The sequence below is a fragment of the Astatotilapia calliptera genome, chromosome 15, assembly GCF_900246225.1.
Source record: "Astatotilapia calliptera chromosome 15, fAstCal1.2, whole genome shotgun sequence".
Lineage (NCBI taxonomy): Eukaryota > Metazoa > Chordata > Actinopteri > Cichliformes > Cichlidae > Astatotilapia > Astatotilapia calliptera.
In genome coordinates this window covers 19,551,288-19,577,653 of record NC_039316.1, presented here as the reverse complement: position 1 = coordinate 19,577,653, position 26,366 = coordinate 19,551,288, and the positions used below count along the sequence as shown (strand labels likewise).

The 26,366-nt window shown below is 37.8% G+C and overlaps 2 protein-coding genes across 2 annotated transcripts in view; both read right to left on the bottom strand.

The window, feature by feature from the left end:
• LOC113037573 (triadin-like) overlaps window positions 1–11,882 on the bottom strand; it is an 80,140-nt gene extending 68,258 nt beyond the window's left edge. The window contains exons 1-5 of the mRNA XM_026194813.1: window positions 11,365–11,882; window positions 4,049–4,261; window positions 2,206–2,247; window positions 820–945; window positions 705–731 (exon numbers count right to left, since the gene is read on the bottom strand). Coding sequence (XP_026050598.1) covers window positions 705–731; window positions 820–945; window positions 2,206–2,247; window positions 4,049–4,261; window positions 11,365–11,383 — 427 coding nt within the window. The 5' untranslated portion in view covers window positions 11,384–11,882. The remainder of the gene's footprint in view (window positions 1–704; window positions 732–819; window positions 946–2,205; window positions 2,248–4,048; window positions 4,262–11,364) is intronic.
• A 5,857-nt stretch (window positions 11,883–17,739) lies between these two features.
• Window positions 17,740–25,149, bottom strand: LOC113006660 (uncharacterized). Its single transcript, XM_026142743.1, has 8 exons — window positions 25,084–25,149; window positions 24,874–24,893; window positions 22,321–22,512; window positions 21,603–21,857; window positions 19,776–19,811; window positions 19,342–19,371; window positions 18,512–18,547; window positions 17,740–18,188 (listed from the first exon to the last, which is right to left on the bottom strand). The coding sequence occupies exons 2-8, from the start codon at window positions 24,887–24,889 to the stop codon at window positions 18,082–18,084; spliced, it is 672 nt and encodes a 223-aa protein (XP_025998528.1). The 5' UTR covers window positions 24,890–24,893; window positions 25,084–25,149; the 3' UTR covers window positions 17,740–18,081.
• Between the last annotated feature and the right edge of the window lie 1,217 nt (window positions 25,150–26,366).

The window sequence follows — 26,366 nt, the reverse complement described above, 5'->3', positions numbered from 1 at the left end:
GAGAACTGAACTTATCATTATTTCATTAAGTTTCATAAGAACATTCTCAGAAATGTATTAATATTGAATACCTTCTGTTTTCTCACTTTTCACCTCCACTTCATCATCCACATCATCCAACCAACTTGAATCTTTGAGATGGTTCATAGATATAGTCAACTTGGATATAACACCATTTCAGCAAACATGATTCTGTCCCTGCTGGCATCTTTATTCAGGCATGTCTACGAATACCTTCCAACAAACTTTCTTTAAACTTAAATATTTCAGTAAACTATGTCTGTAAAATATGAAGCTTATGCAATGACGTCTGTTGTATCTTCTATTAATACAACAAATCAAAACTTCTAGAAAAAAATATATATATTTTTTTCAGAGACACATTAAAAAAAACTTGCAGTACATGTGTTGTTCATTGTAAAGAAACACATTAGTCAAAGCAGTAGCATGCCCCCAGAAACTGCCATTTCAGAGTTTTGATTTTTCATGCGTAATGACAGCTGAAATTACTTTTCCTGGAGGGGGTTTATGTTGGTAGAAGTCCACTTAAACCCCCCAGAGAATATATAATGCAGAGAACAACACATGTAAAGCAGCACAGTGAAAAAGAAGTGCAAAAAGCAGCAAGCAAGGCTTTTCAGTTCAAATTCTACAGCTGGATGATTTAAATGGGATATGCACTCAAAAGCAGAATTAGTACAAACCTTTTTTTCTGACTGCATATAGAGTTCCTGGAAAAGAAGAGAGAAAAGTGAAAACTAGCATATCATCAGATAAATTGCAGTCACAGAATTTGAATATGTTCATAAAGTCATGAACCTTCATCGTCGTCTGGAGCAATTAAGTTGGCAGCAAATTTCACTATTCCTGTGATTATGTTTGATGATTCATCCACGGCATCGTTTACCGCCTTCATGGGGTCTGAGCTGATCTTGCTGAGGCCTCCTGATGGAGCATGAACATGAATACAGGCACACAAACAAAAAGATGTTTTAGTTACTCGTGAAGTTTGACTGGAGTTGTTCACCTGCTTGTTTTTGTACCAAGCCCAACAATTAAGAGTTCCTCAACTCTTATTGTCACATTTCCTCAATACAGACAAAGCTATCATTCCTCTAGAGTGAGGAAATGAGAAAGCATGATGTTCAAACTGGGATGGGGCAACAGGAGCTTAACTTGAAAGGCAGAAATCTGCATTTCAGGAGTTTTTCAATCTTCAATTACAAAGAACAGTAACCGACATTCCAGTTGAACCATAACAAAGGGCTGCAAATATAGAGCATATTGCTGTGCAAAGAGCATTTAAAAATCATATTGACTGTCTTTCATCAAGTTGGTGTTCATAGTTTTAAAAGTCAGGCTAACAGGTTATTTTTCTTTTGTTCATATTTAAATATTTTTGTTTATCTTTGTTTGAACATTTGTATGTGAATCTGACATTGAATCTGCACATTAGAACTTGTGCAATAAATTCCTTCAAACTAAATTCAATTAAACTCAAAAGACTTGAATTTTCTGACTTGTTTGCAAGCCAATTTGATGAAAGAGGGACCTGCATTCCAAGTGGAAATACCACCAAAACATTGTTCATTTTGGAATTACCTAGATGAGCCTTATCAGATTTAGTTTAACTTGAAATAAAACAGAATTTATACCAAGTAAAGCTAAAATACGCACTGGGAAAAAGGAAAAACAGAAATGCAGTGGAACACAGTTTGGTTTAAAATCCGAAGATTTCAGGAGAGCTTGAGTTTCTTACTCTGTAGACAGAGAACACTGATACTTGCAGTAAATAAATCAAGCATACCTGAATTTCAAATATTCAAAATAATTTTTGGAAACAGAAAATGTGTTACTTTTACAAATATTCTAATTTTTTTGAATAATAACAAAACAAATACCACCTAAGAAACCGAGCAGGAATTAGTCCACTTCACTTATAGAACCTCTTCTGACTACAAACTACTCTTAACATGACTGAACACCTAGAAAACAGACAGAATCAAGCATGAATGCAGTAATAGACAAAAAGCAGTCTTTAGCCTAATTTATCATCCCTCTACAGGTCCAACAAGGCTGTAAAGGACTTTCTAACATTGACAGCCAACATTACCAGTCAATGTTAGGGAGTTAGTAGCTGTTTTTATTAGTGCCCTTAGAAGAAGTGTCTGTTCTGACGATTTGGTAGCAGATATGGTGCCTTGCCTCTACGCCCTGAATCCTTAAAAACCCTCCTGGGTGGGTGACCTGGTTGGATGAAAAACACAGTGGCAATAAGTAAAGAATTTAAGTATAGTGATGAAGCAAAGGAAAACAAAGAAAGTGAAAGGAAAGGAAGGGTCGTGTAAGGTGAAGTATTTGTGTTGACATTAAGGTTATTTTAAACTAAACTAAAACAAAAAACTGAAAACGGAACAAATTAACTAAAATTAAAGTAAAGGCATTGGAGTAGAAATACAAATTAATTTAAAAAAACTAGACATAATTTTTTTTTTCACTGTAAAATTGTCAGTGCCACAATTTTAAGTTGAATTGAGGGTTAAAAACATAATTGATTAACAATACTGTGAATTGGGGAAATTGGTTAGGTACTACTGCTGCTACTATCCCAGATTCTTTTGCGTATGAGCGTTGGGTTAGAACACAGCTTAAATTAATAGATTTCCAAGCATTGCTTTTTAATATAGTGATGACAAAATGACCCAATGCTTGTTATTTGGTGGTGTTACTGTTACATATGAACATATGAAGAAATTAAACTAGCAAGCTTTATACCAGTTGTTCATAATTGCAGACATCTAACAGTGTGTGGTAAGTAAATGCATTCAAATAAAATCAGAGTTTAAAAAAAATGCTTCAAACAACAGAAGTATCGGAAAACTGTGAAACGACTTTATCAGCATAATCTTTTGTCCTTCCCATGGAAGCTCATTCACTCATAGCGGTATGAAGGTTCATGAGATTTTACAAATGATAAACACTGAAGGCACGTCCAACCAGATTAACAACATATTCACACACCTTGAGGTACATGTTGTTGCTATTATTAAACTAGCCTTATCTTTGGTTTAAGATGCCAAAGATCGTTTGTGTAAATATGAAATGAGCTTCATCTCACGATAAACCTTATGGCCTGTTGAACAAAAAAGTTGAACAATAAACAATAAATGCAAATATAGATTGCAATAAAAACTTTGACCTAGTGCAGATAAGGCACCCAGGTACTGTTGGGTTCCCTTTTTTTTTTTTAATGAGGCAAGACGAATAAACTCAAAGTATAAGTTTTCAAAATTTACAGAGCAGTTGAAGGTTGAGGTTAAAACCACGTGCCAACCAGACAAAGGGCATCACACCAAAACAGTAAACACTTTTATTATGAGACACATGAACAGAACATTAACACGATCGGTTAAAAAGTTAGGGAGTAGCTGTAGTTTAGACTTGGCTTTTCCCTTATTTGGGACTTGGTCTGGCTCTTGGCTCATCTTACATCTCCTGGATTGGAGAGCTCCCTGTAATGAGAAGAACTACAACGCTGCCCTACCTGCACAAACAGACACCAGAATTTATGACCTCCAGTACTTTTCTAGACCAAGCTTGTGTTGTGTGGGTGTGCCATCATCTTTCAACACTCAACTCTATATTGGCAGCAAAACATAATGTATAATAACAGATGAAACATAAATGTATGAAAAAAATGAGGTAATTGTGGAATACAAAATAATGAGGTATATTTGCATTAAAGTTAAAAAGTAAATTCTTCACAGTATACTGGTTCTCAGGGTCATGCTTAATTATTTGTTATTAGTTATTTGGCACAGCATACTATAGGTGAACCTATGTAATGAGACATAATTTCTCTAATTTGCTCATATACTGCTTAGAAATTTCCCTCTTTATCACTCCAAAGTGAATACAGTTATTGCAGCTGCTTTGGTCAAACCAGTCCCATTTGGTTGTTCATTGATTGACTTCCTGCATTAGCAAGTTTACCCTCAAAATATCATTTTCAACTCCACAGGAAACTGAAAGGCTGCTGATACTGTACCTGAAATGGTCTTGTAGTCCATTAGATCAAACATAATGACGAACACACAAGACCAAGTAATGATAAGAGCCAGAACCAAGATCCAGGCCAGCGGGGAGCTGAAAGTAGAGTAAAAGTCATCTGTAAAAGATTTCTTCAACACCCGCAGAGGTGGTGCCCCAGCGTCTCCGTTCTTGTGATCGAGGACCATGGTTGTAGTGGTCGATGTTCGTGCTAATGAACAAAATATCAGAAACTTTGGTTAGTAAAATATGCACAGCACCTTTTTAATTTTTTTTATCCCTAATATTCTAAGAAAATTTGTAAAATCAGAAGCTATGAAAACAAAACCCATTGCTTTATTTAAATACACATTACAAAAACTCTTCACTAGGAGCTACTGTTGGTGCAGTTACAGCCTGGTTTGCCACTTATAGCAGAGGTGAGAAGTAAAAAAGTACAAATACTTTGTTACTGTACTTCAGGTTTAAACTATTTGAGGGAAATTTATTTTTCTTAGCATGTACATCTTCAAAGATCAAAGCAATGTAAGCCTATATAAAGGAAACAATGATGCACAAAACAGTCTGACTGGCTGAAATGGCATTTTTGGTGCAGATGTCTTAAAGTTTTGGTCGTGAAACTTCAGCACAAAGAGAGTAATGGCTGGGAGCCTGGTTTCTCCAGCTTCCTCCCACAGTCCCAAGCTTTTTGTTTGCAAGTATAACAAGCAATTCTAATTTGGCCAAAGGTCTGAATGTGAGATTGAATGGTTGCCTCTGTGTGTTGGCCAGCATAGAGCAAAGTGTTCATGGTTTACCTTGGCTGTCCCCTAGGAAGGTTTGATTTGCTCCGGTCCTGTACGATTCAGATATGAGTGGGACAAAAGTCATCCTGGATGTTGATACTGATGTGGAGTGGGTAATGTGTTAGAAATAAAAGAATGCCATCGTGTTTGATCTAAATTGTCAAACTACAGAATGCTGACTTTAAAAAACATCCTTAAAAACCAAAATTTTAAAAAATGATATAAATGGCCTGTATTTGTATAGCGCTTTTACTAGTCCCGCCTAGGGACCCCAAAGCGCTTTACACACCCAGTCATCCACCCATTCACCCATTCACACACTGGTGGAGGCAAGCTACAGTCGTAGCCACAGCTGCCCTGGGGTAGACTGACAGAAGCGAGGCTGCCATATCGCGCCATCGGCCCAACACCAGTAGGTGAAGTGTCTTGCCTAAGGACACAAGGACCGAGACTGTCCGAGCCAGGGCTCGAACCCGGCAACCTTCCGATTACAAGGCGAACTCCCAACTCTTGAGCCACGGTCGCCCTAGCTGCTAGTGAAGAGTTTTTGATATGGCAGGCTAGTCCATTTTGACGAAATTTCGGTGAAGCAACACAAATCAGTACTGAGTAGACTTATGCCTAACACATGCTTCTATATGTTTCTGACAATGTCAGAGCATGCACCTAATGAGATGATGGATGTTGTCCTGGGGGATCTCTCAGATCTGAACCAGGGTATTACTGAGCTCCTAGACAGGCTGAAGTGCAACATGGTGGCATCAGATGGACTAAAACATAATGTCCCACAGGTGTTCTCTTGGATTTAGGTCAGGCAAGCATGGGGGCCAGTGCCTATGCTAGGCACTTTCTGCAGTCTTGCCACATTAGGCCGGGCGTTACTGTGCATCAGGAGAACCCATTGCATGAGCATTGAATCTAACATTGGTGATAGCTAATGGCAATCAGGGTGCTGTTGCCTGTGAAGGTCTGTTTGTCCCTTGATATCCCGACGATAACTCACTAGAGGACATTGGGCCTTCAGGCCACCCTCATAAAGTCTGTTTCACACCAGTGATCTGCTGGGTGTCATTTTGTAGCTCTGGCAGTGCTCATCCTATTTCTCTTTGTACAAAAGAGCAGATACCAGTCCTGCTGCTGGGTTAAGGACCTTCTACGACCCTGTTTAGCTCTCCTAGAGTAACTGTCTGTCTCTTGGAATCTCCTCCATGTACTTGAGACAGAGCTGGAAGACAAACCAAACTTTCTGGCAATGGCATGTATTGACATGTCATCCTGGAGGAGCTATGCAACCTCTGTAGGGTCTAGGTATCAGCTCATGTGACCAGTGGTGACACTGACCTTAGCAAAACTAGTAAAAAATTATTCCTGTTTTGGGGTTGTGTCATTGTTGCCACTTATGCACACCTGTAGGCATTTTTATTGACACCTAATCAGCTTAAACTGACCAACTGACCACCTCAATATGCCAAGAAATTGGACTGACTTGGTTCTATACTCTGAGAGTGTTCATTTAAATGTTTTGAGCACTGTATAAAATAAACTAACTAGCCTTAGTTTTTCATTATTCAGCCACAGTTAGTGTTAATGTTTAAATTCAGATTGGTCTTTCATCCTATGACAGCTGAGATAGGCTCCAGCTCCCATGTCATCCTCAAGTGGAAAGTGGAAAGAAAGTGGATGAATGATTGATGGATACTTTTAGTTTATCCTGTAAGTGAGCAGTTACCATCCATGCCCATATGGTTTATTTAGACTCACTAACCAAGTATTGTTAGTGTAGATTTCTTAATCTGGATTTTTGTGTGTTTTCATTTATGTTTTTTCTAATGTATTGCTTTGCTTGGGCTCTGCTTCATACAACAGTGCAGCATAAAGAGTTTGCTTTGTCTCATAACACCAGTCACCATCCAGTTGTTCATATGTCTGTGGGTGTATTAAGCTTAGACCACCTGTTGACTCTCTTCAGCTCAGTGTTGGCAGCTACTGTGGGATACTCTCTTACTGCTGACTCAAACAGCTTAGCAGGACTCTAAACACACATAGAGCAATTAGGTTAGAGGGAGGTGTGTGTGTGTGTGTGTGTTTGATTTTTACTGGTCTTTTCAAAACATGAATAACAAGTTGTGGAGCCTGTTGTGAGATGACTGTAATGACACCATTGAGTTGTTGTAGTTTAAACTGCGAGTAAATGTTCTCTAAAATGTCAATGGACGTATTTTATAGCAGTCATTTCTCTACCCAGGATTTTTCAACTCTCTCTCTGCTCACAAAGTTTTCAGTCAGCACTAAAGAGCAGCCATCAACATTATAATAGAGTTCTATTTTTAACCTATTCCATAATTGGCCATTTATATGGTTTAACCAACATTTTTCTTTATCAAGAAATCGCAAAATAGCTTACACGCACGCACGCACACACACACACACACTCACACAACCCCGTTCAGCTATCTTAGTGAGGACCTTCATTGACATAATGCTTTCCCTAGCCCCTTACCCTAACCCTAAAAATGAATGCCTAACCCTAACCCTTACCCTATACCTAACCATAACCTAATTTTAACCCTGACACTAAAATCACATTTTGAGCCTAAAAATGCCTTTAAATGCCTTCAAATTTGTGAGGACCAGGTTGTGTGTCCTCACAAGTGACTGTTGGTTCTCACAAGATAGCTAGACAGGAACACACACACACACAAGTGCCTGTTCAAAGCCAGGAAAACCCCTGCCACCTGTAATATTAATAACCACTGATACAGAACCTTCAGCAATACTGCCTGTGCTATGAATGTCTACATCTTTGTTTTCAAATAATATTTGTCCTGGGTTTGTCAGTCCATCCACACGCCTAGTTGAAAGTATATGGACAATTAGTGACCACACTACAATCAAACTGGGCACTCAGAAATGGGATAGATATCTTAATAGTGCTAGATATATTTGATCACAAATTATGTAGTTTAGAGGTTGATGTAGTGTCTTGTAGCAATATTCCAAAGTTCACAGACTAATAATACAAATTACTCTGTTACAGAACTTTAACCTGCTTTATACTTTTCTCTGTAGCAATGGAAACAACTAACTGAATATGGCCTACATTAGGCCTTGATAATTTCAGAAATCTTTACAAAGTTAGAATTTTTGGTGTAAATCTGCAGTTGTAGCTGCCCAAAGTCTTCAACTGATACACAGGCTTCTGACTGGCTATACTGTAGGTGTATTGACAATAGTAATTCTTTGAGAGCCTTCCTTCTTTTTTCCAGGCTTTTATGGATAGATTTGACCATGCACTGCAGTTCACTGATGATGTGTAGTTCAGCACTGTGGTCCAAATCCAACTTATAAACAATTAATCATGAATTTGACAAGAGATCCCTGTGTACTTGTACTTCTATTTTGTCTATCTTTTATTTTCTATCTATCTTTTTAAACAGTTTCATGTATTCATTTTACCAGTCTGTGAGCTCCTATTTTAACAAAACCCTCAATGCAGACATTGTAACACGTGCAAGACAATAAAGACCATTTTTGGAATTTAGTACTGGAAATAAAAACATTAATAGCATGTGAATATGTCCTTCCCCTTTGGACTTGATATTTTCCTTGACCACTGTTTTCAAAACTCAACTCTAAATGGTGTGACCATCCATCCATGTATGATTCCTCCTTTTATGGCTGACCTGCCTCCATGCTGTGGATGACATTTCTGCCATTGCTCTCACAGGGTATCCATGACAGCTGAGCTCAGAGCAGTCATTAGGAGCTAGTGGAGCCATAATGCAGTGTTGTCATAACATTTCAGTAATGAGTGCACAGAACTGAACTAAACACAGCAGAGACCTTTTAACATCCGGATGGTTGAGCCTGATAAGTGTTATAAATCAGGTTAGAAATTTGATTCCAACATAACCTACAACAACATTCAGGTGTCAAATTCTCAATATTACAACAGAGAAAGCAAACAGGTTGTTTGCTTGGTTTACAGACTCTATTATTTGTAATATTTATGTGGAAAATAACAGTATACTAGTATACAAGTATACTAAACAACTGGAATTCTTTCCACCCAGTGGTTTCTAATTTTACTGAAAGTGACAGAGAGACTACTTCTCCGCTTTGCCTCACAGCCATGACATTAATTCCCCAACTATGAAGCATCTCCACAGCAAGTTCTTCGTAAACTCTTCTGACTGAAATTGAAAGAAGCATTGTTGCACCTGAGTATGTTATATTTCAATACAAATCTTTTCTTTTTTCATTTAAATGCTTAGCTGTTCCAGTCTTTCACACATACAGGTCTTCTTAGTCTTGTAAGAAGCACCATTCCAAAGGATTCCAAAGGGGAATGTAACTAAGCCTTTTTCCATAATTTATTTTCTTCTGAAAAAGAAAAAGAATTATAAGATAACTGGCTGTCTTGACAGAAGCATTTAAATTAGGAAATAATCTTATTATTCCTAATATCATTGGTAATAATTACACCCTAATAGCTTAGATATTAGGAATAATCTAGGCATTAAAGAGGCAAGGTACACCCTTGACAGCGTGACACTCTTTCACTTGGATAACACATCGACACAGACCCATTCATGCTCACATGGCCAGTTAAGAATCACCTATTAACTTAAAGTGGGTTCCCTCTGTGTACTCTGTCTTTGGACGGTGAGAGAAAGCCAGAGTACACAGAGGGAACCCGCAGGGGCAACATGTAAATTCTTATAATTAGGAATGAGAACATTGAAAAAAAAGTGTGGACACTAAGAAACTGAATTTTAAAGCATGAATGTTCGTTCATGATTATTGGAAGTATTAGTTTGACAAATAAATACTAAAGTTTCCTGAAGCTTTTAGCATATGTAAAAGGCTTTCATTGGCACTTGTCATGTTCATCTACATCCACTAATTAACATCATAAAATGTGACTGACTATTTGAGAAAAGCATAAGTGGACCATAAAATTATAGTTTTGTTTTTTCCAACATAATTCTTAACGTGAAGATAATCAGCTCTTTATACTGTCATTTCAGCTGTCATTTCAATAACAATAATCATCTCATTAGCATAAGTATGTGTGTGTACACCCACACAGCAGCTTTTAGCTGATTAGCTGCTTTTCTTTGTGGTTTAAGGCTGAGAGCAAAAAAAAAAAAAAAAGGCTGAGAGCAAGCATACATATGTATGTTTGTCCTACTGTAGTCTGTCAAAATCTCCTCTTTGAAAAAGGCCTTTCATAGAGCTGCAAAGGTTAGCCCTGCCAAAAATTGCATATTATTTGTCTAACATTTGACGTTTTTTGTCTTCCTATCTGTGGGTGGTCTTTTGTAATTGCTGAACAATCAGAGGAATCATCTACCATACAATGACATTTTTTTTGTTTTTGTTTTTTTCCCACAACATCACGATCCCAGAGCACTCAGCAACATCGGATGCTATATTTGTAAATGTGCTTCCTTACATAGGATATGTCAGAAAATCATATTTTTTTTATTTTACACATCCACATGTCAACTCAAAGATAACATCCTATCAAGACTGGGAGTCCACTTACTCATACAAATCACTTTCTTGCATACAGACAAATGTCTGTAGCAGTGATTGGCTTACTGTGCCCACAGTTTTCACTGGGACAGTGTGTTATTTTTTCCCCAAGAATTTCACAATGTGAGTTCAGTCAACATAGAATACTGAATGGACTTCAAAGTATGGATTTGGATAGTCATTTCATTTACTGTTGTCCTGATTTACTATTAAGTTGAAACATTTAACATCAATTTATCTTTGATGACTCAAATGACTTTATTTACTTAAAATCTTCAGTGGGGAAATGAACTGCTGCTAATAGCTGCTATTTAGCTGCTAATGATGGACTAGAGCTAAATAATATGGTTTTACTTCATTTTCAATTCTGTGTCTGTGTTGAATTGAGTAGCTGTGGTACCATCTTTTGTCAACTAAAACAATGAAGCATTTTAAATTGCCCAAACAGACTGCACCAGATTAGAGCCCATGACTGTCTTCTTTTCTATCACAGTGTTGCTGAGGCTCATTGGTACTGTAGTATTTAGACCCAGCTGTCATGCTACAGGGACAAGGAATGGTTTTGAAGTAATTAAAACTGGTGGGCATCTTATGAACTTGACGGTGCACAAATGCCAAATGTCTGTTCAAAGATCCTCTTGTCTCATTTTCTTTATGCCAGGCAAAAACATGTAAAATGGTGTCACAACATCAGCTGATATGCAACAGCAGGAACAGTGTTGATGCTGACTGATCCTATACTGCACAGTCGGTGTCATGGGGATCTGAAGCTGCATTACAAATAGCAGATACATGATAGCAGAATATTTTTAGATACTTCTAATCATGAAATTCTCCTACACACCACTTAGCACAACATCAGAAGGTCTGTGTGCAAAACAGACGTACAGTGCTCCGCAGAATTTCATATAAAATGATAAGAGGCATATTTTAGGCAAGAAGTTGTTGAAATGGTCAAAGTCAAAGAGTAACCAAGGTGATACTTTACCTTCAGCTGCTTCGGTCATGGTTTCAAAATAAATATTCTGTTACAAAACTTAAATCCTTTATGGAGATTTTGTTGCCATGAAAACAAATACTTGTGGTAAATCCTTGGATCGTCTGCACAATTTAATCCCAGTGTTTAATTCCAATCCAGCAACGTCATCCAAAAGGTTTGTGATAAATGGGAATATGAAAAAATTAAACCAGAGGCCACCACCAGAAACCCTACACCCCTTTGTCCATTCTCAGGATTTAATCCTGCACTATATTTCCAGGCATCAGAAAGTTTTAATGAGTCTTGGTTTAGAAAGTCTTGAAAGCTGACTTCTGTCCCAGTGGATCAGGCTGGGGAGACAGACAGAGACCAAGTTAACGTGGCCCGTGTCTTTGCCCTTTGCCTGCTTAGGGCTGGGATTGTAGATAGAGCAGCTTGTCCCCCCACCCACACCTCCACTGGCTCAGACAGAATTAGACCGAGCACAGGGACTGACGGATGATGGAAGGGAAAGAGAGAAAAGAGACTAGGAGCGAGAGCTTCAATGTAACTTTATCCCACCAGCCTATGTTGCCGTTGGAGTCACATGGTCACAGTATGGATAGTGCTTTCACATGTGTTAAAACAATATGTAATTGTATCATAAACTCTCAAATCTGCGTATTTGTATTTTCAAAGTATTCAGTTGCAAACTTTCAAAGTCTGAATTCAAATTTTTCCTATTACGTTCATAGTGTGTTTTCAATTTCTAAGCCCAAGGCCCTGAGTTATTCTTAGATCGGCTCACGTCAACTGGTATTCTGCTTTGCCTTTTTAGGCCAGAGGCGTGACCTTAACACCCCATCCCCTTTCCTTCCTTCCAGCCCCCGCCCTCATGATACCAAATCCTGCTCATTCAGACCTCCACTGCTCGGAGCAGAGCTGTCATGAAGTGGAAAGAAAGAAAACAAAGATCAGAAGAGCTGAATTGCTGGCAATATTTTACACCAGGTTACATGCAAGTTGCCAGTTGTCAGAGGACTCGAGTACAAGTCAGCTTAAGATTCCTCAATAAAGTAGTAGAAGTTGGTGATCAAAGTCACACTACTCACTCTCTCCAAGAATTGCATGCCTTTTCCTTGTGTCTACATGAATAATTGTGCTACCTTTGAAAAACCTCGATGGTTTTTATTGTTGGATTGTATAGCTACTCAGAAACTTTTAAAAGCTAGAATTAAATAAAATTAATAGTAATGAGAAGAAAGTTTATTAGTACTTACTAAAAAAAACAATGAAAATGCATGTTAAAATACACATGGTAATAGTAAGTTAATAGTTAGAACTTTTGTTGTGAACTTTGGTTTACCTTGTTCCAAATAATGTGAATCTGCTCTTGAGACTACAGAAAAATGTGAAAATTATTTTCTTTCAATATTTTCCACAAAGACATCTTCTTAAAACCTAGACACAATATGCAATACACAGAATGTTGACATCATTTTAAAAGGTAATCTGGCTATTAGAAGATTTTAAAATAAGATAAATCCAACCTTAGATGACACTATACAATATATTACATAGTGTCATTATTTATTTAACAAAGTAAGCCAAAATTCAAAACAGAAACAAATCGTTCCTATGGTAAGAAAGTTATTTACAGTTGGAAAATATCAAAGACAGTTGGTCTTTCCAAACAATTCTTTAAAAAACAACACCCTTTGCTGATTACATAGCTCATATCTCTTATCCTTCCAAGAAAAAAAAATATATTGGTAAATTGATACTGATATTAGATTTTTTTTGTTGGGTTTTTTTGGTTTTGTTGGGGCACATTAATGGCACACCTCAAGGTCCTTTCTTCTTTTGCATTTCCACACTGACTGCCACGATAACCACAATGATCACTACTGCTATAGAAAAACCAATAATGAGCCATATTATGGTAGGTTTCCTCCAATCTAAAAAACAAAAAAGAAAAACGAGGGTAAGAAGTTATCTTTGATCATTTGCAATTCAAAGCGTGTTGTCACATATTAGTGCATATGTTTCCAGCTGGGGGGCTGGAGGCTATGAATGCACACATGGGGAGAGCATCAAACGCCACACAGAAATGCCCCAGTGACCAGTGGATTCAAATCCAGGAGCCTGTTGCTGTGAGGCAACAATGCTAACCACTGGGCCACTGTGTTGCCGTTTAGTAAAGTGGCATCAAAGTAATTTTTTTTTCACAGGAATAAATAATTTTCACAATACAGTGGAACCCCGACTTACGAATACCCCATTTCACGAAAAATTCAAGTTACGAAGGCACTGAACGGCAATATTTTTGCCCGTGTTACGGCAAAATGCCCAAGTAACGAAATCTGCTGGCTCTGATTGGCTGAGCCTACAATGTCCACAATGCCTTCCGAATCATGTGACAACCCCTTGGCTTCCGTACTTGCGCTTCGCTGTTCCACTTGAACGACGTATTGTTGTTCTAGTTAGCATTTAGCCTATAGCCTATTGTTCAGCATCGCCTCACTCAAAAAGGGTGCTTCGACTTACGAAAATTTTCGACTTATGAAAGACCCTCGGGAACAAATTAATTTCGTAAGTCGGGGTTCCACAGTACTAAATTACATGAAAAATTATGTGATTTTTGTTTTCAGATAGCAAAAAGATGCACTTTAGCTCTAAAACAAACTAATCAAACTTTTCTTTTGAAAATACGGACTTATTAGGGAAGCTGAATGAATGTAAGAGTCTCACGTACAATTTTGGAAGCCTTGCAATGATGAGGTCTGGAAGAAAGAAAGAAAAAAAACAAATAAGGAGCAATACCTTTATTGAAAATACCAAACCACTTACATCAGTTATTGCATGTATGCCCATTAATAAATCAGTAAGTGAAATCCTTACCTGGTGATTTGGAGATCTAAGAGTTCTCCGGATGTCATTCCACATGGTATTATTGAGGTCACAGTCAAGCAGTTGGTCCTCATAAAACAGACAATCCACAGTCAAATGCACATTTGAGTTGTTCACCTGACTCCGGCTTTTAGCTACAACATGTTGTGGATTGTAGGTGTGATGCATCACCACCAGAATTGCACGTTTACCCACTATAAACAAAGACACAACATGATCAGATGATTCAGAAAAGAGATTAAATAAATGGGCTGGGTTACTAGATCTTGAATTCATGCTGTAGGACATAAACACCACATGTGGTTCTTGGCCTGTATCCTACATGTGTCCCTGTATATAAATCACTTAAATTATTTATAAAAAGTCACTTTTATTTTTCCTTACATGGTATTTTGTTGAGGGCCTCAGCAATGTCTGTCCCAACTCGTGAAACCACAGGACAGAAAATCACACAGTAGTCACTTTCTTGTGTAGATGTTTCCTCAGTTTGGCCAATGTCTTTAAGCTTCTGAACAATTGAACGATGAGCGCCATTTGTTCTTCCGGCCAAAATGACACGGAAAACGTTCCACGACCCTAAAGATAGATTTAACAATATATAACAGTTTTCTGAAACTGAAGACAAAACACCAAAGCTTTTCTTTTTTGTCACCATACTTAATTAATATGCAACTGATTTCATATATACAGCAAATGCAGCTTGATCATGACACTGAGTGAATCAGTGTTATTTTCATTTGAGGCTAAACTAATAGATAGAAATTACGGACGCCTTGTGAGCCATTCAAAATTATCAAGTAGCTTTCTGTGTAGAAATGACTACAGCCAATGGAAGCCAAGGAAATAATCACAACTTACTATCTCTGAAGAGAAAAGACTGAACATTTGACCTAGATGTTTCATTTCTAACCTGTTGGGTAAGTGCACAAGAATCTGAACTATCAATAGGAAAGTTAGCATTACAACAGAAAGCAAAACAAAGTTTAAAAGTCTGGGTTTTCTTTCTTGTCTCACCCTATGTATTAAATAAATATCTGACCTATTGCAACATTTTCTTCATCACTAATGGAAGTTTTATTTGATTATAATTAGTCTTTTACTCTATAAGCTGATTGTAAACCAGCTATCCCCGGCAAATTTTGTATTGATCTTATACTAGTCTTGCTTTAACAAGTAAGAAAGAAGTCAGTGATACTTATCTGACAAGATATATTTTAGGATGACTGATATGGGTGACTTGAAATTATTACTCATTCAATAAGTAAATGCAGCTTATTCACCTTAATATTGACATATTTAATGGAAATATTAAAAAATAAAGCAAAATTATTCTCTCACCATTTCCCTGGTCCATGTCTCTGAGGAAGGATAAAGAATTAGAAAGCAAACTTTAGTTGAAATTAACTAAATCAAATATAGTCAAATAACAGGAGGTGCAGATCCATTAACTGAATGCATTATACATTTTCTTTACTAAAAGCTGTGCTTTTACTGGCTTAGAAGACAAACTTTAAAAATAGATTACGGGTGTAACTTGTATTACTCTGATGCAAGACATTTACATTTTGCAGACTAAAGTTACTTACATAGAGATTACAATTTCTTGACTTGTTTTGAAACAGAAATTCCTTCCCAATGGAAAAAAAAGAACTCTAGTGTCTCCCCATGCAATGAAGTGCTGCCGGTTGTTCTTTGAGAATTAACTTGTTCACCAGTCGAAAACAAAACTGGACAGGCAGGTAAAAGAATGTTAACGTCAGTGTGACTCAATGGACTAAAAGGATATGCAGCTACAGGTGGTGATGAGACGGCCTCAATGTGGCCAATCCCTTTAAGCTGTTGAAGAACTGAACAATGAACCCCAAAATGAAGTAGAACAGTCTCACAGACCAAACACGTTCAGTTTAACTTATCCCATGTGACACTACTCAGCTAATCAGGTCATTTCTACACATGATGGCGAGAAGCTGACAGAAGAAGTTAGAGAGAGAACAGACATTTGCCTTCCTATGTAGGCCTATGCTACATTAGTTTAATGGTCACAATGGTGGAATTTCAAGGGCCAAATATTTTCTGAGGTGGTGCTCATTGTGAAACATTTCAGAACCACTTGTGTGAAACGATTTCCCTAACTCTTCCCAAGCCATTGTTAATATAAACGGATTAAATAAATAAAATAAAATCTTGTCAAAAAAGTAATGAGTAATATCTGGTATTTGAAAGATCATCTCTGTGTAAATGAATATGAACATTATGCTATAAATGTTGGAGGACTTTTGGATTGTTTGTTAAAAGTTTACTACAGCCTGTGAAAACTGTGAACCAGTGATTGTGCTATAGATAACATTTGGCAGCTGGAGGGGCCCCACCAGTCTGTTCACTGGTCCATGACTGGAAATTTGTTGTTGAGTTAAATCAAGGTGTGCCTTTTTGCCTTACTGTATAGGTATAATTTATTATTATTATAAAAATAACTACAACCATTAGAATTACCAGTTATCGTTAGTTTTGATTAATTATTTACTCTTTAACCTGTGAAACAACTATATAAACCATTTTTATATAAGGCAGCTATGAATGACTATGAGGCTATTTTTGAACATTTAACACGCTGAAATGAATGTAGCAGGTACGGTCGGCAGTTATTATGTTCTCTGTCTATTAGTGAATTATCTATTACCTTTCCTGTCTACTTTAAGCTGACATTATTATTCACATGTCTTTTAGATTTATCCTGAGTCTCCACAGACTCGTCATATAACTGTGAAATATTAACTTAATCAAATGCTAGTTGCTACCTCTGTCTGTCTACTGTATGAATCTGTCAGGTATGAATAGTGATTACAAATTATTATTGTAACCGCTTTTCTTACCTTTTGACTCCTCAATGTCACTGAACAATGATAAAGAATGAGGTGTTAACCTTTACTCCAAATTATCATGTGGGTCATTATCAGCAGGGATTTCGAGGAACGTCTTTGGTTTTAGACCTGAAGAAGCTTCTCGAATGAGAGGTGAAACATCATCAAGAAACTTAAAGAAGTCTCTTTTCTTTCCAAGCTCCTTAGATTACCATGGCCTGTATGACTGAGAACTGACGTGGACATTAAAAGAGCTCTTAATATGGCTCTTGTTTTCTTTCTTTTCAGAAAGTTAAATTGCATAAAGTTGAACCACACACTAATATGCTCCTTTAAGTTCACGTCTCAATATTTATTTAAAAAAAAAAAACGGTCGGGGGCGGGGCAACTCCTTAAATGACAGTCTCTGGTTTTATTGTGTTCCACACAATGAGTGTGTAAATATTAATTCAAGAGTTTAAGCGAAAATAGAATTCTAGAGAAAGAATTAATGAACTGAAAAGAAGCACAAAAACCTGTAAACTTGAACTATATCTACTTGTTGAAATTTGTTAAATCAGAAACAGTTTTTAATGTCACTTAATAAAGAATGTCTTTTAATTCAGTATGAACAAAAGCCACAAATGACACCAAGATATCCACTCAATAAATTCGTTATTTTAAAATACATAAGCATGTCTGCAATAACTGGGAAAGAAATGGTTTTGTTTTCTTAAAGCTCACTTTTCAGTCTTGACTTGACATCTGGACATGTGAGTAAAGCAACATTTCATCTTTAGCATGCTACAGTACCAATGATCAAAAGATTCATCCCTAAAACATCTATACCAGCTTTCATAACTATAATACATAACTAACACGTCTTTAATGATTACAAAGGCATGATATATTACATATATTTTGTTTTATATACAGTATCAAGAAAACGTACTGTGATATTGTTAAATTATTGCTTTTGGATTTTGTTTTGCAGTCCTCATTTCCCACTTTTATTTCTCTTCCATATTTTGGAGCTGAATGATGTCACAACTGCCATCAGCAAAGGAACAATCAATCCAGCAATCTGTACCAGAGGATTCAAGCCTAAAATTAAGAAAAATAAAGACAAAAAGAGCAATAAGCCACAGCGGACCATAGTTATGGTAGAGAGAGTTTCTGAGACACATAAATCAGCCATATGTCTGCAGTAGCTGGTTTCTGAAAACTGAAAGTACTAAGTACTTTTACAAGTGTGTAACTGACTCAAGTGACCTGTAAGACTAGTTCTGAGTAGAGTGACATTTGTGCTTGCTCATCACTACATTCTGATTACATTGTAAACAGGCTGAGTGATTTCTACAGAACATGTTATTATATGTTTTAGGATACACCACCAACAAAGCTAAAACTTATACAGTGATACTTACAAGGTCTGATTTTTTTCCAGATGGGGCTACCTAAACCTAAAAGTAAAATGAAAACAGAAGAGTAACCCGTCTGTTATTTTTACCACTCACACACAAGTGACAGAATGTAGGAGGTAAATAAAGCTTTAGGCATAGTCATGTATGCTTTCCTTTATCTCTTTTTTATCAATTCATGAACAAAATAGATATAAACACTAGTACAATATTAAATAACCTCATTATTTAGAGGGAGAAACCAAAGTAATCAAAAAAAAATTCTTTTTGTTTTGGTGAAATACCAAGATCTAGATGTTATTCTACCCCAGAAGGTTGATTCTGTTCATCTAGACATATCATTTTCAGTGGGAAAAACATTTCATCACCCATCCAAGTGACTTCTTCAGTCTCAGCTCACTGCTGGTTTCCCCAACTTTATAAACAGTACATTCAAACAATGACTGCAAATGTGCTGTTTATAAGGTTGGGGAATCAACCTTTTGGGATTTACTTACCAGGATGGTTGAGCATACATCAAGAAATTCTATTCTACCATGCTAGCTTATGTGTGAATTAGACTTGTACAGGAATTTACATTGCAACTGGAAAGTCATTTTAATTCAGTGCCGTCACCTTCCACACAACCTGATGTGCACATCTGCAAAAATGTTACTACACTTCAGGTTGATGCAGTTGGCAGTGACTTAAATGGTGTGGAAAGTTGCAGCATACAGGCTTTCCGGTTATGCTGTGACTTAGGACACATTGGGATATTTGTTCTAAAAACTGTAGCTTTATGGAGATAAAAGATGAAGACATGAATAAGGATAAAAATTATCAATAATTATACTTACACACGAATATATTCCAGATACTGGAGCAACCTAAAACACAATAAAATGATGTTAAGGTAATGCTAACACAGTTAATACTTACAAAGTTCAAATATGTTTCAGGCAGGGCTACCTAAACAAATAAAAACAGAGCAATAAGTTGTCTGGTATATTTTGCTACTGAAACACATCTTGTAAGATAATTATACCATTGTCATTTTTGGGTTTTTTTTTTCTTTTTGCTCATTTGTTTTGTTTTTATTTTATTTCAACCCAGTGGATGCAACAGAAATATTGAGCATTATCTATATTACAATCTTATAGAACACAACAAGAGATATTTGCTCTTAACACTGTATATTAGAACATAAAATTACTTATTTATATTTTTAATGTTTTAGTATGAAATATGCTAAAAATGAAAATAAGATAAAAAAAAATACAGTCATACTTACAAAGTCCAAATATTTTCCAGATGAAGAAACCTAAAACTGAATTAAACAAAATTGTGCTCATTAAATAAATCTTTGATCATAGTCATATACGCTTTTCTTTTACTTTTTTTTCATCATTGAATAAACACGTTATTTAGAGGGAGAAACCAAAGTGATCACAACCAAAAACTCGTGGAAAAGCAGAACAACATCTAGACCTTATACTACCATGCTAACTTATGTATGATCTATACTTCTGCAGGAAATTTACATTGTAACTAGCGATGTTACCAGAATGGCCTTTTAACCCTGTGCCGTCACCTTCCACATAACCTGATGTGCATATTCCAAGAAATGTTACTGCACGTCAGCTCGATGCAGTCGGCAACAACTTGAATGGGATGGAAGCATGGGCTTAAAAGGGCTTTCTGGTTAGGTTGTGAGTTAGAACACATTGGGATATATCTAAAAGCTGTACCTTTACAATATATTAACCTAAAACACCAACAAATGATGTTTTAGGAAACAACTAAAAAATAAGCAAAAACTAGTACAGTCATACTTGCAAAGTCCAAATATTTTTCAGATGAAGCTACCTAAACCTCAAATAGGGGAAAAAGAGAGCATTAATTTGTACAGTATCTTTTACTACTCAAACACAACTGATATGCCTTATGCATAGGTACTTTTAATTACGCCATGGCTAGACATTACTTGGATTTTCATTAACGTAGCTCATTTATGATACAAACCATTGGAAATGACCAGAATCATCTTTCAATACGAAGACACACAAAGGAGTTTTGACTAGTTAGGCTTTATGGATTAATACATTTCAGGCCACTAAATACCCTACATGTTTTTCTTTTCTGACTTGGATTCAGCTTGGTGAATGTTTTTCAGTTTGGTGTTTATTTTGCACAGAGCACTGCAAGAGACATTGAAAAAAAATGGAAAAAAAGATATACTATTGGGAGATGGCGACAAAACGTTTTTCTCCACGTCAGAGTATGCCTTGCGGTGAGTGTGTCACCTCTTCAGATGTCTCTCACTTATATAAAAACTGTGTTTACTGCAAAGCACTGATTTAATGTGTTCATAGTTTAGGTCAATCTCAAAATAAAAATGTATGAATCTCTCCCACGGGTGTGTCTCTTCCATCACTATGGTTGTTTTCAAGGTCTCAGTACTGACGTGGAAGAGCAAGGACTAAGTTAGTTGTAAGTAAGCTATTAAGACTCGACTGTGTTGGTTTTCCTCCGAAACAATAAGTTCCGTTGGAGCAGCCTTTCAATGCATCTCTCTGTCTCTCGCTAGCAAAGTTGATCCAGACAACAAAGTAAAGCTAGTTTTCGGTTACGAACCCGACACGGAACCCAACGTATTAGCCAGAGATACCTTTACTACAGTTTGGAGCCGCGGACCTGTTTTCCTGTTAATCTGTTTTCTATACGAGATCGCTGCAAAAAGTGCAGCCTTACCTAATGTCCACCCTACTGTTACTCATTTTACATTAAGATTTAACAGTCTAGTTGGTATTGGCATGGCGAGTAACCTTCAGTAATAGCAATAAATAGTAATCAGAATACATTACTCTCATTGAGCAAAGTAACAGAATACGTTACAAAATACGTTTTGGGGCATGTACTCGGTAATCTGTAGTGGAATACATTTTAAAAGTAACCTTCCCAACACTGTGTGCCAGAAAATATTGGAGGGTTGTTTTTTTTTAAATAAATGTGACCATACCATGAGAAATAAGGAACTTTAAATTTGGTGGTCATCAATAAAACACAAAGATGAATATTCAGATAAATCAGATAGATGAAGGTATTATATCATACTTACAGAAACGTGGGATGTGTTGCCACAAAGAGATCAGGTTGTGAATTAAGACTGGAACTGGGAATTCAGAACCAAAAAATTTTTTGATGTCACCCGACATGGTATCATTGAGGTTACAACTGAGGAGGTGGCCTTCAAAAAACAGACAGTCCACAGTTAGGTGGACATTTGGGTTGTTCACCTGCCTCCGGCTTTCAGCTACAACATGGTGAGGATCAAAGGTGTGATGCATCACCACCAGTATTACTGGTTTGCCAGCTGTAAGTGAAGAGACAACAGGATCAAATGATTCAGAAACAAGAGTTTGGGCTTTTTGCCTGCATGTTAAATGTAGCCTTTCTGTTTACTTCCAATTTTGTATTTTATATTTATTTCCCACTTTACAGGCCAAATATTCTAAGTGAACGTAGCATGAGGCCATAATCACTAAAATCACTAAAAGGAGTAATGATATCCAAAACAACATATCAAAAGTAGGACAAATTAGTAGTTCAAAAATTAGCACAAATTAATGTGCTAAACAAACAACACATGGCAAATTGCTATTGTTGTTTTTTAAGTTATTAAACTTGCATCCTGTAAATTACCATGATATTCACATCTACAATGAGTGTATACAAATTCCACTTTCATCTTCACCCTACAGCAATAACTTCAATCAAAACTCAATGTGTCATGCATGCATGTATTATTTAGCATTTAGTTATTTAACATTTCTTACGAGTTATGTTGTGCAGGGCCTCGCCGATGTCTGTTCCAACTCGGGAAACGACAGGACAGAAGACTAGAAGATAGTCACATTCCGTTGCAGAGGTCACGTCTGTTTGTCCAATACTTTTGAGTATTTGAACAACTGGAAAATGGGCCCCATTTGTTTTTCCTGCTTCCCACACAAAGAATTTTTTCCATGACTCTAAAGTGAAACAAAAAGAAAAATTGGATCCTTGTTCAGATGTGACATAATTTTTAATGAGTTAATGTCTATCAACCATATAAACAGTGCTTAACAGTGCTAATCTAAATCCAGATATTTTAAAGAAGAACCAGATTGAATTCATGCATCTATATTCCTGTCTTCCCTGTCAAAGAGCAGGGCAAAGGGCAGGGTACACCCTGGACAGATCCCCAGTGTGTCGCAGGGCTAACATGTAGAGACAGGCAACCATCTGCACTCACACCTATAGGCAACTTAGAGTTACCGATTAACGTATCCCGACTAACTGCATGCCTTTGGACTGTGGGAGGAAGGTGGAGTACTGAGAGAGAACCCACGCAAACACGGGGAGAAAGACCCCAGCCAGGAATCAAACTCAGGACCTTCTTGCTGTGAGGCAACAGTTCCAGAGTGTGCCACAGTGCTGGCCATAGTGAAAATCAAAATTTAAAATTAAAGTGGGATAATTCTAGTTTTTTTATACCACCATTAGAATTTACTGTGAGTATCGTTGGTTTCCATTAATTCCTTGTTTAGCTGCAAACTGAAGCCTCCCCCAGACCACCTGCTGTGGCTAAAATAATGCTTGCAATTGTATATCCTTTCAAGTGTAATTATTAAATAAAGCTTATTGTCTTTAATAGTGAAATATCTGACAACTTTAATTTTGAAAAGTAAAACTTAAAAAGTCTTGATGTATGCTCAATCATCCAGGTAAGTAAATCTCCAAAAGTTATTTCTGTTCATCTGGACGTAGCGTTTTCAGTGAGGGGAAACGTTTCTCCCACTGAAAACGCTACGTCCAGATGAACAGAATCAACTTTTGGAGATAAAACTTCCATCCATCCATCCATCTTCATCCGCTTTATCCGAGGCCGGGTCGCGGGGGCAGCAGCCTAAGCAAAGAGGCCCAGACCTCCCTCTCCCCAGCCACCTCCTCCAGCTTATCCGGGGGAATACCAAGGCGTTCCCAGGCCAGCCGAGAGATATAATCTCTCCAGCGTGTCCTGGGTCTGCCCCGGGGCCTCCTCCCGGTGGGACATGCCTGGAACACCTCACCCAGGAGGCGCCCAGGGGGCATCCTTGTCAGATGCCCGAACCACCTCAGCTGGCTCCTTTCGATGTGGAGCAGCAGCTGCTCTACTCTGAGCCCCTCCCGGATGGCCGAACTTCTCACCCTATCTCTAAGGGAGAGGCCAGCCACCCTTCGGAGGAAGCTCATTTCTGCCGCTTGTATCCGCGATTTCGTTCTTTCGGTCACTACCCACAGCTCGTGGCCATAGGTGAGGGTAGGAACGTAGATCGACTGGTAAATTGAGAGCTTCACTTTTACACTCAGCTCCCTCTTCACCACGACGGACCGGTGCAGCGTCCGCATTACTGCAGCTGCAGCCCCAATCCGTCTGTCGATCTCCGGCTCCCTTCTCCCATCACTCGCGAACAAGACCCCGAGATACTTGAACTCCTCCACTTGGGGCAGGAACTCATCCCCGACCCGGAGTGGGCACTCCACCCTTTTCCGGCTGAGAACCATGGCCTCAGATTTGGAGGTGCTGATCCTCATTCCCGCTGCTTCACACTCGGCTGCGAACCGTTCCAGTGCGAGCTGGAGGCCCTCACCCGATGAAGCCAACAGAACCACATCATCTGCAAAAATCAGAGATGAGATTCTGAGGCCACCAAAGCGAAAGCCCTCCGCCACTTGGCTGCGCCTAGAAATCCTGTCCATAAAAATTATGAACAGAACCGGAGATAAAGGGCAGCCCTGGCGGAGCCCATCACCCACCGGGAACGAGTCCGACTTATTGCCGGCAATGCGAACCAAGCTCTTGCAACGGTTGTATAGGGATCGAATGGCCCGTAGCAATGGGCCAGACACCCCATACTCCCGCAACACCTCCCACAGGACACCCCGAGGGACACGGTCGAATGCCTTCTCCAAGTCCACAAAACACATGTAGACTGGTTGGGCAAACTCCCATGCACCCTCAAGTATCCTCGAGAGCATAAAGAGCTGATCCAGTGTTCTGCGACCAGGACGAAAACCGCATTGTTCCTCCTGTATCCGAGGTTCGACTAGCGGACGAACTCTCCTTTCCAGCACCCTGGCATAGACTTTCCCAGGGAGGCTGAGGAGTGTGATCCCCCTGTAGTTGGAACACACCCTCCGGTCCCCCTTCTTAAAGATGGGGACCACCACCCCGGTCTGCCTGTCCACAGGTACTGCCCCTGATCTCCACGCAACATTGCAGAGGCGTGTCAACCAGGACAGCCCTACAACGTCCAGAGCCTTCAGGAACAGATAAAACTTAAAAATTCAAAAGCACCATATTTTCTCACCATGTCTTTGTACCATGTCTCTGAGGAGGGAGAAGAGAAAGGAGCTTTTAGTCAAAACAACAATGAATAATCATGGTCAGCAGTTTCACTTTCTGTTCACTTTTTAAAAAGCTAGACTAACATTGGCCTAGAGAATATGTATATGTCTGGGCCTGCTAGAGCTGTGAAGTTCACAGCTTCACATGGAAAGATTTTGAGAAATTCACTTACACAATAGCTTGAGTATACAGTCTCTGGTATATCCTTCGAACACTGAAAAGGGAGTGACGTCCTTCCCTGTTTGTGAAGCACTTTCATTTTCGATTTTAAAGTAACTGCCCAAACAGGAACATTAACTCTTTCAGTGTTTGAAAAAAATAAGATCAGAACACAGCAGTAGGGGAAGTGGGTTAACAGAATGTAAAACTGTGGAATAAAGAAATGGGTCAGGTGAGAATTTAAAGGAAAAGCAATATAAACTGTTTTATTGTCCCTTGCCATTATTTTCCAAGTGTTTGGAAAGAGGAAATTCATGCTTCAAAAATATGCTATCAAAAATAGATCCCCTCCTTTGGTGTTTTGATTGTTGTGGCAGGGAAAACTGTAAAACATGCTGGTCCAGTTGTGTTTAAATCTGATGACTATGCATCATAAGATATGATAATATAGATAAGATAACCTTTATTAGTCCAACACGTGGGCAATTTGATTTGTTACAGCAGAAAGTGGACAGTGTAAAGTTACATAGCAAAAATTTGAAAACAAAACAAAACACTGAAATAAGATAAGATGATAAGAATAAGAATAAGATACTGTACACAATAAAATAAAATACTATATACAATTGATTTGTATTCATCACAGATAATTTAAATATAATTAATAAAATTGCACAAAACAGCATCCTTACTTTCTGAGCTGTTATTTAAAACTTACTAATCTGTTCAACTAAAACCTAAATCTTAACCAGAACATTATATCATACAGCCATACACAGGGGAAATGCTTTGCTTAAGAAGAAGCAAAAAGAGACTGTGAACCGGAAATATAGCCACATGTTGAACTTTAAAAAACTTTAATCTCATAGCACCTTTGGCTGAAACATTGGATACAAACTTTACACGACCATCTCTTCAGAGAGGATTTCTTTCACACAAGTATTGGACAAGAGCAGCAAGTTATTCTTTTAGAACATTTTAGCATCTCAGATCTCACTGTCAAACTCACAACACATTTTTTCAATGAACATGTAGCCCTGTGCATAAGGTTGCAGATCTCTTATCATTATATCATTTTCCTTTTTTTATGATCCAGATAATAAAAAAAAAACATTCAGCTCAGTAACATCTAAATCATCCTTCGCACTACTTCCATAGTCACAGTTGCCACTATCATAATACACATTATAAAACCTACACCCAGTATCAGAGGGTCAGTGTAACCTACGGGGAGAAAAGAGCTTGTTATTTATAAGTTAAACATTTATAAGTTTGAAATTAGTTACTGAATATTAA